We start from the raw sequence: 11,987 nt of genomic DNA on the forward strand, positions 1-11,987 counted from the left end.
AGACAGACTCTGGGGCGCCCCGGGTTGTGCTTCCTCGGGAGGGGACGGGGCTGCCGGGGTGTCCCCGCTCCTCAACCTCGCAGGTATTTCAGAGCTTTTTCCCTTTCTGTCCGGCGGGGCTGGAGCTGGCCCAGGGGTGGGGGATCGCGCCGGTCTCTTTTTTTCCCCAGGAAAATGGGCGAAAAACTGCTGCGATGGTCATTTGAGTCACACTTCGCTGTAACCGCCGCCTGCCCCGGGCCTGTCCCGTGCCATTTTGGAGAAAAACCTCATTAATTTCACCTGGATGTCCCTGGGCTTAATGTTCTTGTAGTTTTAACCCTTAAGCAGTGGATGTAAAGCTTCATATCGTGATTTGGCTGGGGGGGTCCCTGATCTGGCCGGGAGGGAGGGTCTGGAGCCACGACGGAGGGGCAGGGGGTGGGGTGGTTGGGCCGCTCCGCAGTGCCCCAGTGTGCCCAGCCGCGTGCACAGACCGAACTGGGGAACACTGGGGCCAGCCCAGAGTGCAGCACCCCGCAGCCCGCCGGCTTTGGCCTCCTCCAGCCTCCGAGTTTGGGGTCGAGTTTAATGTCTTTCTGAGCTCAGTTTTCTCAACTACAAGCCTAGTGTGGCTTTAGCCTTTCAGGGTTGCTTTATTTTAAGTGTTTTTTTGGTCCTCAGGCTGCTTTTAACAGCACAGTAATTTTCTTTCCTTTAAAAAATAAAAAACACATATCGTAGAAGCTAAAAATAGGAGATAATAGCTTTTATCTAACCACAGCTTTGTGCATTACATAGAGAAGTTTTTCAGCAGGACGTAAGGATGAAGCAGTTCATGGCCATGTTAAAGAGGAATAAAGACAAGGATCCCCCGCCCGCCAAGCTGCTGGATCTAGCAGCACAGCTTTGCCAGGACCTCCAGACCTCATCTCCTAGTCTGGAGAAGCTGGTTGGGGCCATGATGGGATGCAAACACAAGATGTATTTTCTCACTAATATCCACATTGTCCGAGCTTGTGTACTCGTTCATGTCCATAATGGGCAGCATGACACAGCCTGCAGACTCCTGGAGGTAGGGATGTGTTTCTTCTTTCTTCATGGAGATAAAAAGCAGTATTAGAAAAATAGTAGGTAGAGCTGTTATTGGAGGGGTACCCAAACTGCAGGACGTGGAGTGTTTCCAGCTGGCGCACAACAGTGGAAGGTGATATGTGTATTGATTGACCTGAAGCACAGGATAAAGCCTTTGCTACAGGCAGTTATTATTAATGAGCCAAAGGGAAGAAGGTGATTGGGTGATTATGGGGTTGGTTGTAGTTTGTGAAAGCAGGATTTCTGTTGTCTTAATGTGGTGGTTCTTGAAGTCTGTGAAAAACTTAGAGCTCAGGATATAAAAGCCTGGGGGAGGCCAAGTTTAGAGGGCTTGCCAAGGATGGGAAGATAGGAGGAAGGCTGAATAGCACCTCTCAAGGTGAGGGATTTTGGCCTCTAGGTCTGGTAATGTGGCCCTTTTCACCAGGGGAGAAGAAGGAATTAGGCAGGCAGCTCCCCGTGTACATTAGAGAAGGTACAGCAAGCCATATACCTGGAAAATGCTGCCATCTTTGTCAAATCAGGAGGAATCTCTGAGTAAGTTTCTAGTTGTTGGGGGTTTTCTCCTTTATAGGAAGCCTGACTGACTACCTGGAAAGAGTTTGCTTACATACTGTTTTGTTTCAGTATTGCAAGGCAGAGGAGAAGGAGCAGCTGGTGCAACTTTGGCATGAGATTCACTACCGGAGAGTTATGGAGAAATACCACACAGATTTTTTGACACCACTGCAGAAATTCCGTTGCAGGAAGAGGTACCATGGCATGGGGAAACTGATATTTTTTCCTCTGCTGTGAAGAAAGCAGGTGCAGGGGTAGAGATGCAGAAGCTCTATTTGCATCTTAAGATGGCTGCTTCTTGGAGCTGGGTTTTTCTTGGCGTTTTGAGCACTTGTAGCAATGTGAATGACTCTTTTTGTGTCCCTTTTAAATCCTGTTTTCTCCTGTGTACAGGAATCCTCCACCTATTTCCCTTTGTCCTGAAGGTTTGAAGAGTCGAAACTATTCAGATGAAGTACGCCAGCAGCTGCACAGGTTTGCTACAGAGGTGACAACAAATCCAAACAAGAAACAGCGGGTAGGGATATGCTAATTCCAATCAAGGCTTCTTGTCATAGAAAAGCAGAACTCTGCAATCTATAACTAGTTTCATTCTAAATCCTTGTTTTCAAAAGCCCCAGTGAGGCTGGGATTCCCCATATTTGATCTTTCCCAAAATGTTTCCTTAAAAAAAAATCATCAAATTCATGCTAAGTAATTTCACTTGCTTTGGACAAAAAGATCAGGGTAAATAAACTCACTGGGCTTTTAACAGTTCTAATTTTGTAGTGATTGAGCATAGGCAGCGAAACAACCATCACTCATAAGAATTATATTACAGTGATAAATAGCTCTGACTTGACTGAGTTATAGCCTGTATAAAATTGCACTTTGCTTACCAGAATATATTTTGTACTGATTTATCACATTAAATTCACAGAATTTGGAAACACAGTGGGCCATGTTCATGTGTGTGTTTATCCACCATATTTGGACAGGGACAAATTTGTAATGAAAGTGATGTGTGAATTAATTCAGTAATCCTTGTTAATTACTACCTTGCAAGGTGAAGGCTTCAAATTTTAAAGTCTGCCTCTGTGATGCTCAACTTTTCCAACACTTCTTATGAGGCAGGGTGGCCTGGTGCATAGTTCTGCAGTGTGAAGATGGTTTATTTCTTACCCTTATTCACAAAGCACAAACAACTTCCAAATTTTAATTTTAAAAAAACAATCTGAATTGGGAGCATAATGAAGCTGCATAATTAAGTCTGAAAAGGTCAGGAGGCAATGATCATTTATGCATTAATTTTCTAATACATGCTTTACTTATGTGATCTCATTATTTAACAGTTTAATACATCAATTTTTTTTGTGAACATGATACAGATGTTTATACTGCTCACAGATTGTGAAAACTATTTAATATAGTAAATGCATTAATGTTTATCCTTTTAGTGTAATGTTAGTGATGTGAAGCTGTCATTCTGTGGGAAGAGCATGCTTTGGCGAGGTTTTACATTTAAATAGAGCAATAGAAAATAACAGTATATGGCTTCCTTTAGCAAACAAATTGTCTAGGGGAGCAGGGTGGAATGTGTGTTTTCCAGCAACTGTTTTGAGTTTATAAATCAGTCTCCTCATAGGTCTCAGATAAGTCTAGTGAACAAATGTCCTTGGGTTTGAAAACTCTTTTGCTGGGCTGCTTTTAGAACTGAAGGGAAAAGCCTGATTATTTGGATGTGGTTTATTCTTTTTCCTTTGATTTCTCCCTACACCTGGGTTTGCAGGAGGAATTGGCTCAGCACATGAACCTGCAGCCAACTCAGGTCTATAACTGGTTTGCAAATTATCGTCGACGTCAAAAATCCTGCCTCCCTCATACGGAAAAACTCAACAACTCCTGGCCTGAGAGGGCTTTGACCTACCACACAAAGGAGCAGCAAGATAATGGATCCTACGGTGCACAAACTGCAGGTTTGTCTCTTCCTAATGGGCTTAGGATGTGGTCCAGAAAGCTGGAAAACAATTTTAAATTCCCTCATTAGGGAAGGCTATTCTTCTCCAGAACAGCTTCTAGGCTGATGGATCAAGTGGACACTAGAGGCCTCTACTTCAGTGGAGTGCCTCATTGTTTGTCACTCTGTAGAAGGAGCAAATATTGACAAGGCCTGTGTAAGGACAGGTGAAAAGAGATGCCCATCTCAGAAGGGGCACCAAATGGAAGCAAATACATGGGAGGCAGCAGGTTTTAGCTCTCAGATTCTGGGATCAGTACTCCAGTAAGGCTGAGTATGTCTATGTCCCTTCATAGGATCTTGACCAAATTTCAGTCACGGGGAATAAGACAGACTTGCTGCATTTGGCAAATTAGACTCATTTCATTGTTTTTTTGGAGTAACTATTAATGTTCTTTCACCTGTCTGGCCTGCACCTTTCAGATGGATCTTGTGTAGGTATCGGCTCTGAGCAAACGGAGATAACCCTCGTGCCCTGTGACCCTGGGTGGGAGCAGTCAGCTGCAGATCTGGATAATAAGCCTTCTGAAGGAATGTATTTAAAGATGCTGGAATCCAGGTGATGTATGAAAAAGTCTTTACGGTGACAGTTCAGAGATGAAGCAACCTTTAAAATTGTTCATGGATCTGACTTTCATGTCAGTTCCCAGGGGACATACTGAAGAGTCTTGACTCTGTAGATGGGAACGGTCCATCCCCAGCATCAGGCAGTCAGAGCATCTAGCAGTTAAGCTCCCAGCTGTCAAGGGCAGGATTCAAAGCTTCCGTTGTGGGGTTCTTCCTCTTTGTGAAACAGTATGTCTGGTTAATTTATTTTCTTTGTCATTACAGCTTTATGCAGAGCAGTCAGCTGTATGAAGAAAGGGCAAGCAAGGCTTTCTCTGACAATACTGAACAGCTTGTAGCTTTCTGCACCGAGGCTATGCTGGAACCAGGAACCTGCTTTAACTTGGCTCACCTGCAGCCTGGAGCAGTAGCAAGCAGTGCTTATGCCAGTCCCCAGCAGGATAACTTTGCCCGGTGCTCTTGCAGGCCCCTTACCTTCCCGGGTGAGCAGCTGGCCGTGTGGCAGGCCCCTTGCAGCACCAGAGGAGTCTCTGGCTCCATGTGGACCCCAAGTATGGAAGGTTAGTAAAACTGCACCCAGATTGTTGACCTTAAGAGTTTTCAAGCTTCTTTTCCCTTTGTTGTAAACACTCTTGCTCACTTACATGACTTTCCAACATCATGACAAATGGGAGCAGGGCTTATCTTGGGTTCTGGAGTTCTGCTCCCATAGTAGCTCAGTGAGAAAACCTGTTGATTTAAGAAGTTGAAACACACATTCCTACCTACTCTTTTGCTTAAAATGTAACTGCTTCCATAGGATGGTACTTTTCCAACAAGGTGGATTCCTTTTAGCATTTCCATTGGAAGAGTCCCTTTGGGGATCGCCTGCTGTCAGTTTGCAAACTTCTGGGCTTTTAAATGCCTGTCATTCTTAAAAGGTTGCCTGAACAGAAGCTGTGAACTCTTAACTGTGACATGGTGCTCGTCTTTAGCAACACATTCTTACTTCCCTTTTTTCTTCCTGCTATTCTTCCTCTCTCCCCATTTCCTTCCTGTCTGGTCTTGTTCAACGTTCCCACCGTCTCTTTTCTTCTCCCTTATCTTCATAATAGCCTTAATAGGATATGTAAGTGATGTCCACCTGCTTTTGCTGTAAATCTAACAGAATAGAAAGTGCTCCTATTCATCCAGCCTCTGGTGAATGTGGAGCAAGGAGGGGAGGAATAGCTGGGTCAGAGATTGGGGTCATGTTAACTGTAATTGTCTCTAATACGAGCATTTATTTCAGCAGGTATCAGAGCTCCCTTGAGTAGAGTCCCTCATGGTGGCTGTATTGAGGACAGTTCAGGAAGAATCATTCAGCAGTCAGATTTAGAGGTTGAAAGCTTCATCTTTAGAGAAGAGCAGCTAGGGACCCTGGAATCTATTCTTCCCCACAGGTAAAGGCAGCGGAAAGCACAGGGCTTCTTAAAGGCAGGAGTAACAATTCTAGCCTTGTCCAGATCCCCCTGTTCAAGAGGGTTACAGAAAGAGTATAGTGACGCATCTCATTCCAGGGGCCTGATTCTCCTTGTGTCAATCATATTTTGCAGATATTTATATCTGTGCACTGGAAATGGGAAATGCTGGATGAGCGCATATGTGTTTTACAGTGGTGGCACAAAGGAGATTTGGGACCAGTCTCATCAGAAAAGATAGAGACCTCTCTTTTTAAAGCAGGTTTAGCTTCTGAGCTATTTGCCTGTTTTTCTTTTTGGCAGAAAATCATAACCTATACTGATCCAGTGAGAGCTGATTCTGTGGGCTGGGTTGGTAGGGCCCATAATTAATCCTAAAATAGTTTTTGTAGCTTCATAACCTCATGACATGATTGTTCCATAGTGCAAGCTTTCCAAATTGGAAGACAGAAAGACAGAACAGTGCCTGTCTTACTGTTTTCCACCTGTAACAAATGTTTCAGACTGCAGGTTTTCTCTGGGACTTAAGATAAATTCACAGAATGCAAAACAACAAAAATCTGTGCCATCTTCCATATGTTATACAACTTCCATAACGTTACGTAAAAATAAACACTGCCAAACAGACCTTACGAGGTTCTTTTAATTTACTGATCTGCAAGACAGAGCAGGAGCCACAGCCCCATTTCATAACCCTTCTGCTTGACACTGTCCGGCATTTGTGCTAGCATGACACTGTCAATAATATTTCAAAGAGATAGGTAGAAGCAGTTTTATTCCCACTTTATAGATGAGGAAGCAGAAGCACGGAGAGGCTTTGTGGCTTGTCAAGCAACAAGGGCAGGCAGTGATTCACTGGAGATAGAGATCAGTGGGTTTTTGCATCCCAGTTCCCTGCTAAAAACAGTTCTGCCATTTACCCCTGTTTCCTAGTTGACTTGGGGCCTACAGATGTTCACACTCATTTCAGATGCCTCATTCTGAATTGCTGGGGAGAACACAGATCTGGTCATTGTAAATCCACCTCAGTCCGTGTTTTAGGATTCACGCTTTTAAACAGTGGCTAAAGATCATGGAAGATCAGTGAGGCTTGCTGACAATATTTTGGCTGGATTTAAAATTGCAAGTTCTGACTCTAGAGTGAGCTCATGTTTATTTTTAAAATATGTTCCACCAGTAGAAGAAATCTATGGTGAATGTCTCCTTGTTGGGTATGTCGGTTGTGCCAGGAATCCACACACCCTTTATCGTATTCCTGGCAGGGCTTGCTGCTTCATTGACACTTTCTGGTGAAGATAGTTATTTGAACTATACTCATAAACCCTGTTTAGTGGCCTGGTCCAGTTTCCCCCAAAACCTTGAACTCTCCAAAACACCATGAATGCTATGGAACATCAATCTCTTTAGAAATGAGTGATGCTTAAACTGCAATTTCATCTAGGGCCTTCTGCAGTTCCTCTCTAGAGAGCCAAGAGACCTTGCACGGGTAGTTTTGGGTAAGATCACTGCTCAGTGAATAGCAATGAATGATGATCACCTTCTTGTCAGGATGAGCCCTCTAACAGCTACTGGATTAGAAAGAAGTGTTGTCACTGGAGTCATCTCTAGCAATAATATTGCAAGGAGCATCTCTCATCTGGGCACTCATGAAGGAATCAACAGCTTAAACTGTAAGGCAAATGAATGTTGCTGTCCTGGAAAGACAGGGCAGTGAAGGTATCTCTGCTTTACAGATGAGAGTAAAGCACAGAGAAGGGAATTATTTAGCCAGGGTCACCCACCTGGAGTGGACTTAGTGTTATGGTCTCACTGCCTTGCCAGCACCTGTGGCTCCCTCCTCATAAGTGCAGGGGTAGAGCTACAAGTAAGCCAAAGGATCCTTAATCCGCTTGTCTCATTTTAAAATGTGCTCACCCTGAAAGGACTTGGCCTGAAAGCTTATTAGAACAATTCCTGGTGATTTCTTTCATGGGCTTTTTACAGTCAGTCCTACACACTTGGGCTGTATCCAAACCTCTTATGATCTACAGGGCTGTGAGGTGGGAGTGTGAGGGGGAACCAGGCTGGAAGCTGACTGTCTCCATCTGCTCCTGCTGCCTGACAGGAGAGTTTGCTCCAGCTAGCGAACTGGAAGTCCCTGTGGGACACCAAACAGATGCTTGCCTTTACAGATAGTGGTGGTGTATCCTCTTCAATCCTTGAGTTGGGACAGGCAGAATGTAGCTCAGCTAATGGTTCATGCAGTTCTCATGCCTCCCGTTTCAACAGAAAAGCACACTGAACTTTGTGGAGCAAGACAGACTGCATTTATGAGCCAGCATATTGATTTAGAAAACACCAGTGCTGAGACGTTCATAGCAGTTTACCACTTCTGCCTGCATTTTTGGGATTCCAGCTCCAAGTGCTAGGAATCCTCCTGCTGTTAGGTTCTCCCCTCTTGAAAACCCAGCACCCCAACAGTGGCAGGCAGTGAGTTCAAAATGCACAAAAGGGAGCTACTTTTTGGCATGTTGCACCATTAGATCACAGAATTTGTTGCTAAGGGCATTGTGCATGTCAATGTAAGTGAGCTATGAAAAAGAATGAGGCAAATTCTTGGGGGGCCAGGAGGTTGAGTCTATTTGTCGTTAGTACATGTAATTGCCTGAATGCAGCCTCCAGCATAGAAGTTTGATTTCTGGAACCTGGGGGCCATTCCAAGGAAGGACAACTTGACACTTGCTCAGTTGCTTCTACTTTTTTCCTGTGCTCTTATTAGTCGGCACCTTTGGTCTGGGCCTGTATGGCCATTCATACCCAGGGCTGTTCCTGGGGGTGGTACGGGCAGTGTTGTTGGAGTATAGATACTTTTGAGTTGGTGATGAAGGGAGAGAACATCCCATCCTCAAGTACCCAGTGTCTCCTATTTGACCCAGTGCCTGCACACTGTGACCTCTTTCAAGAGGTTGTCCGAGCCCCCAGGGGAGGTGTGGATGGGGAAGCCATGTCCCCAGGCTCTCCACTGGCAGCCTTGAAAAGCTATAGTAGCCAATGTTATGGCTATGTCTAAAGCCACATGTTTATATGTTTTGACTCTTAAGGTCTGTGTTTTTAAAGTATGTTCCAGGAAAGAGACATTTTGGTAGACATCTCCTTGTTTATGGAGGTCCTCTGGGGGCATAAGGAAAGTTGCAAATCAAGATGCAAATCTTGTATACTGCTCCTGGTCAGGTTAGTCCTCCCACTGCAGAATCTGTATTTTCAGGCCATAACAGTCTGGAGAAATGGGGCAGATCTGTAAACAACAGAACTCTGTTGAATGAATAGTCTTGCCAGCAGCCCCTCTTGTCCTGCTGCAAAACGTTACAGTAAGTAGTGAATAGAGCATAAATACAAATGCATTTGTATATCATATTTTCTTCCAGTTCCTGTCAGACTGTGTTTGGCAAGCCTCAGTGCCCACCTGTTTCTGCACCCTCCATGGCAGAAAGCCAAGCCCTGGGACAAAGCCAGGTAAGAGAACACACCTGATGTTCAGAGAAAGGAGCTAAGCCCTATATACACTCTCCAGCTGTAGCTCTCACACAGGAGATGGGAAATCTCACATTGTATTTAATATGAAACATGTCTGATCTAAGCATACCTTTTGGAATCCAGTTCAGAGCAAGCTGGGCATTCCCTGGGTAGCATCCAGCAGACACTAGAAAGAGAGGTGGTTTTGTTGTTTATTCCACTTGGATTGCTTGTCAGATCCTGATTTTACTAAATGTGTTATTGAATTGGTGGCCAAAACAACCTGTGCAGATCAAAAGTGTCATTTATATTTTGAACAAAGGAGGGCTCACCTAGCATTGTCAAAAGATAACAGGAAGATGGCTGCTTGAGGGTCCTCTCCTCTGAGGGGTTCTGCGGATTTTGAGTTCTCTCTCAGACCTCTTAAAATTGTTGATGTAATTTTCACTTCCAAGTCTGTGCTATTGCTGAGAAGGGATTTTGTGATGTTCCAAGATGGCTGATAGCAGTGTACAGAGCAGTATTATTATAGGACATGACAAAAGAAGTTACTTCCATGATCTGCCTGCCTTCTTATGGTGATTTTAAGTCAGTAGAGAAGTTAGAAATGTGGTGCTTTCAAGTGGATGGGAGCACAGTTCTGAATTAAACGTTCCCTAAAAATAGGACCCAAGAAAGCCCTCTCTAAACTGTACCTTGAGCTATTTTTTGGCTTCACATGCATTGGTCTACCAATCAGTTAGCATCCATTTCTGTTTCCCTTGCAGTGTAAGCTGCTGGAAAAAACCTTTTTAAAAGAGATTTTGAAAAGCAGGAGACCATATCTGCTGGCCTCATTATAGGAAGCGGCTGCAGCTCTGAGGGCAGTAACAGAACCTCTTTTGAGCCTTTGAAAGCATCAATATAAAGATCTGTATCTTGGAAAGTGGCCTTTTTACCAGCAATAATGTGAGCCAGATGAGTAGGAAAGCTTTGGGCATTAATAATGAATGAGCCTTTTCTAAGATTTCCAGTGCATGCAGTCTCTGTAGCTAGATTTTTCGTCTTGCTGTTTTGCATTCTTGCACTGATTTTGCAATGGTGTAGAAACTTGACACTCGGTGCAATGTGGGCTGGGGAGCAAGATACTCTGTGATGCCTGTAGATGTCAAAAGGGGGCTTCTTCAAATCTTTGTAGTAATTATTCAGTTCAGGGTTTCAGAAAAGCAGTTTTTGCACATTTGTGTGCTGTAGGAAAAGGAAGAGCTTGAATGATTTTTACAGCATTCTACAGACTTCCTGGACACTGTTTCTTGCTGAATCAACTTGCCCTGAGCTTGTTGCAGGAATATGCAGATGTTCCTGTGTCTGAACCACAGGGGTGCAGATGTACACTTCCTTTTGTCCACACATGAATTTCAATTTGCTTTTCATAGGTCATGCATCCCATCAGAGTCAAAATGAGAGTAAAACAAAACAAGAAAACAAATGAACAAACAAAAGTTAATTAATTTTTGTGTAGTTTCTGCCTGAACAGAGCTCCCTTGTTCAGGTGATGACTCCCTTCTTAATTATTTCATCCTACTCTTACCCACTGTCATTTTCTAGCTTTTATAGAAGCCAATGCCTTGGGCAAAGGGAAGGGAATTGCTCTTCTCTGAATTACTAAGAGTTGAACTGTGCACTGTTTGTGCTTGTCATTTTTACACCCATGTCCTGAACTTAGAAGGGAACAAGGGCTTTGTCACTTCATGCACACAGCCCTCGCCACTGACATTCCCTCCTGCCACAATCTTGTGCTACTCTCTCTGCCCAAAGGAGCTCTTCCACTGTGAGCCACAGCATCATTAAAGATTGTATGTGGTGAAGTTTCGATTCCTTCCTGTGTCTTTCAGGTCCTGGAGGATCCAGCTGGTGATCCATTAACCAACGACACGTTCTGGGGAGCATGGCTGCTCTTTAAATTCTCATCTGGGGGACAAATGTGACCTGCCTGCAGAGACGCTCAATGTGGTCTGCACTTCCCCAGGAAACACTCCATCCTTTTTTGGTTTTGTTTTTGGTTTTTTTTTGTTTGTTGTTTTTAAATGAATGAGGGGTTTAACATGGAGATGAAGAGAGAGAATGAGGTGGAATGATTAAGGCTTTTTCTAATGGTTGCAACGTTTGTTTTAGTTACAGTTTTATTAAGAATTTTGAAAGGTTAGAAGAAACAAAAGGTGCATTTTGGATTGTAGGTTTTTACTGGAACAGTCTGAAGCTGCACTGTAGATGCTAAAAATATTAAGTCACTGGTTCTGTGGCAGTTACATATTTCTACCCATAGCACTGGTCAGATCTGAGTCCTTAATTACATCATGAACGTAAACGAAGCTCTCGTACTTAAAAAGAGTAAATTTAGTTACATTGCCTAGCAGTGGATATTGGATAACTTTTTCTCAGGCCTGGAAAATAAAGTCTCAGTGAAGTGCTGGGAAAATACTGCTGTTTTTCATCTCTGAGAGAAACAGCAGTATTTTCCCATCATCATCTTCTGCTGCACTACTGAGTGTAACTTCCAGAGTGTTCCATGCTCAGTGGTGCTGCAGATAACACAAACTGGAGCATGGCAGAATTTTCAGTGCTAAAGTCAGTGGTCTTGTGGGACTGGGGGAGGGCATACCAGTGTTGTCAAGATGTAATACTAGCTGCAACTCAGATTGCCCGGGAAAGAAGGATGAACGGAGGAGGTGGGAGCTGCTGAACCCTCTTGATCCATTTTCAGTCCCCAGATCAGGATGGACTGAAACTGCCAAGGCAATTCTGTCACCCTTCAGGTGGTCTGCAGCAGTCTGACACCAGGCAGCAGCAGGCGAGCACATCCTATTCAGAAGAGCGCCCTG

At 44.1% G+C, this 11,987-nt stretch overlaps 1 protein-coding gene across 2 annotated transcripts in view; it reads left to right on the forward strand.

Annotated features, from left to right (window-relative positions):
- LOC113486050 (homeobox protein SIX2-like) overlaps positions 1-11,599 on the forward strand; it is a 12,501-nt gene extending 902 nt beyond the window's left edge. The window contains exons 2-9 of one of the 2 annotated variants that reach the window (XM_026859683.1): positions 781-1,054; positions 1,702-1,826; positions 2,026-2,149; positions 3,401-3,587; positions 4,052-4,187; positions 4,460-4,755; positions 9,039-9,126; positions 11,001-11,599. In XM_026859683.1, coding sequence (XP_026715484.1) covers positions 781-1,054; positions 1,702-1,826; positions 2,026-2,149; positions 3,401-3,587; positions 4,052-4,187; positions 4,460-4,755; positions 9,039-9,126; positions 11,001-11,031 — 1,261 coding nt within the window. In that variant the 3' untranslated portion in view covers positions 11,032-11,599. Of the gene's footprint in view, positions 1-780; positions 1,055-1,701; positions 1,827-2,025; positions 2,150-3,400; positions 3,588-4,051; positions 4,188-4,459; positions 4,756-5,465; positions 5,617-9,038; positions 9,145-11,000 lie in introns of those variants that run through there. The other variant, XM_026859682.1, reaches the window with a different exon arrangement.
- The last annotated feature ends 388 nt before the right edge of the window (positions 11,600-11,987 follow it).

This window comes from Athene cunicularia (assembly GCF_003259725.1).
Source record: "Athene cunicularia isolate RWA chromosome 15 unlocalized genomic scaffold, athCun1 chr15_part1, whole genome shotgun sequence".
Lineage (NCBI taxonomy): Eukaryota > Metazoa > Chordata > Aves > Strigiformes > Strigidae > Athene > Athene cunicularia.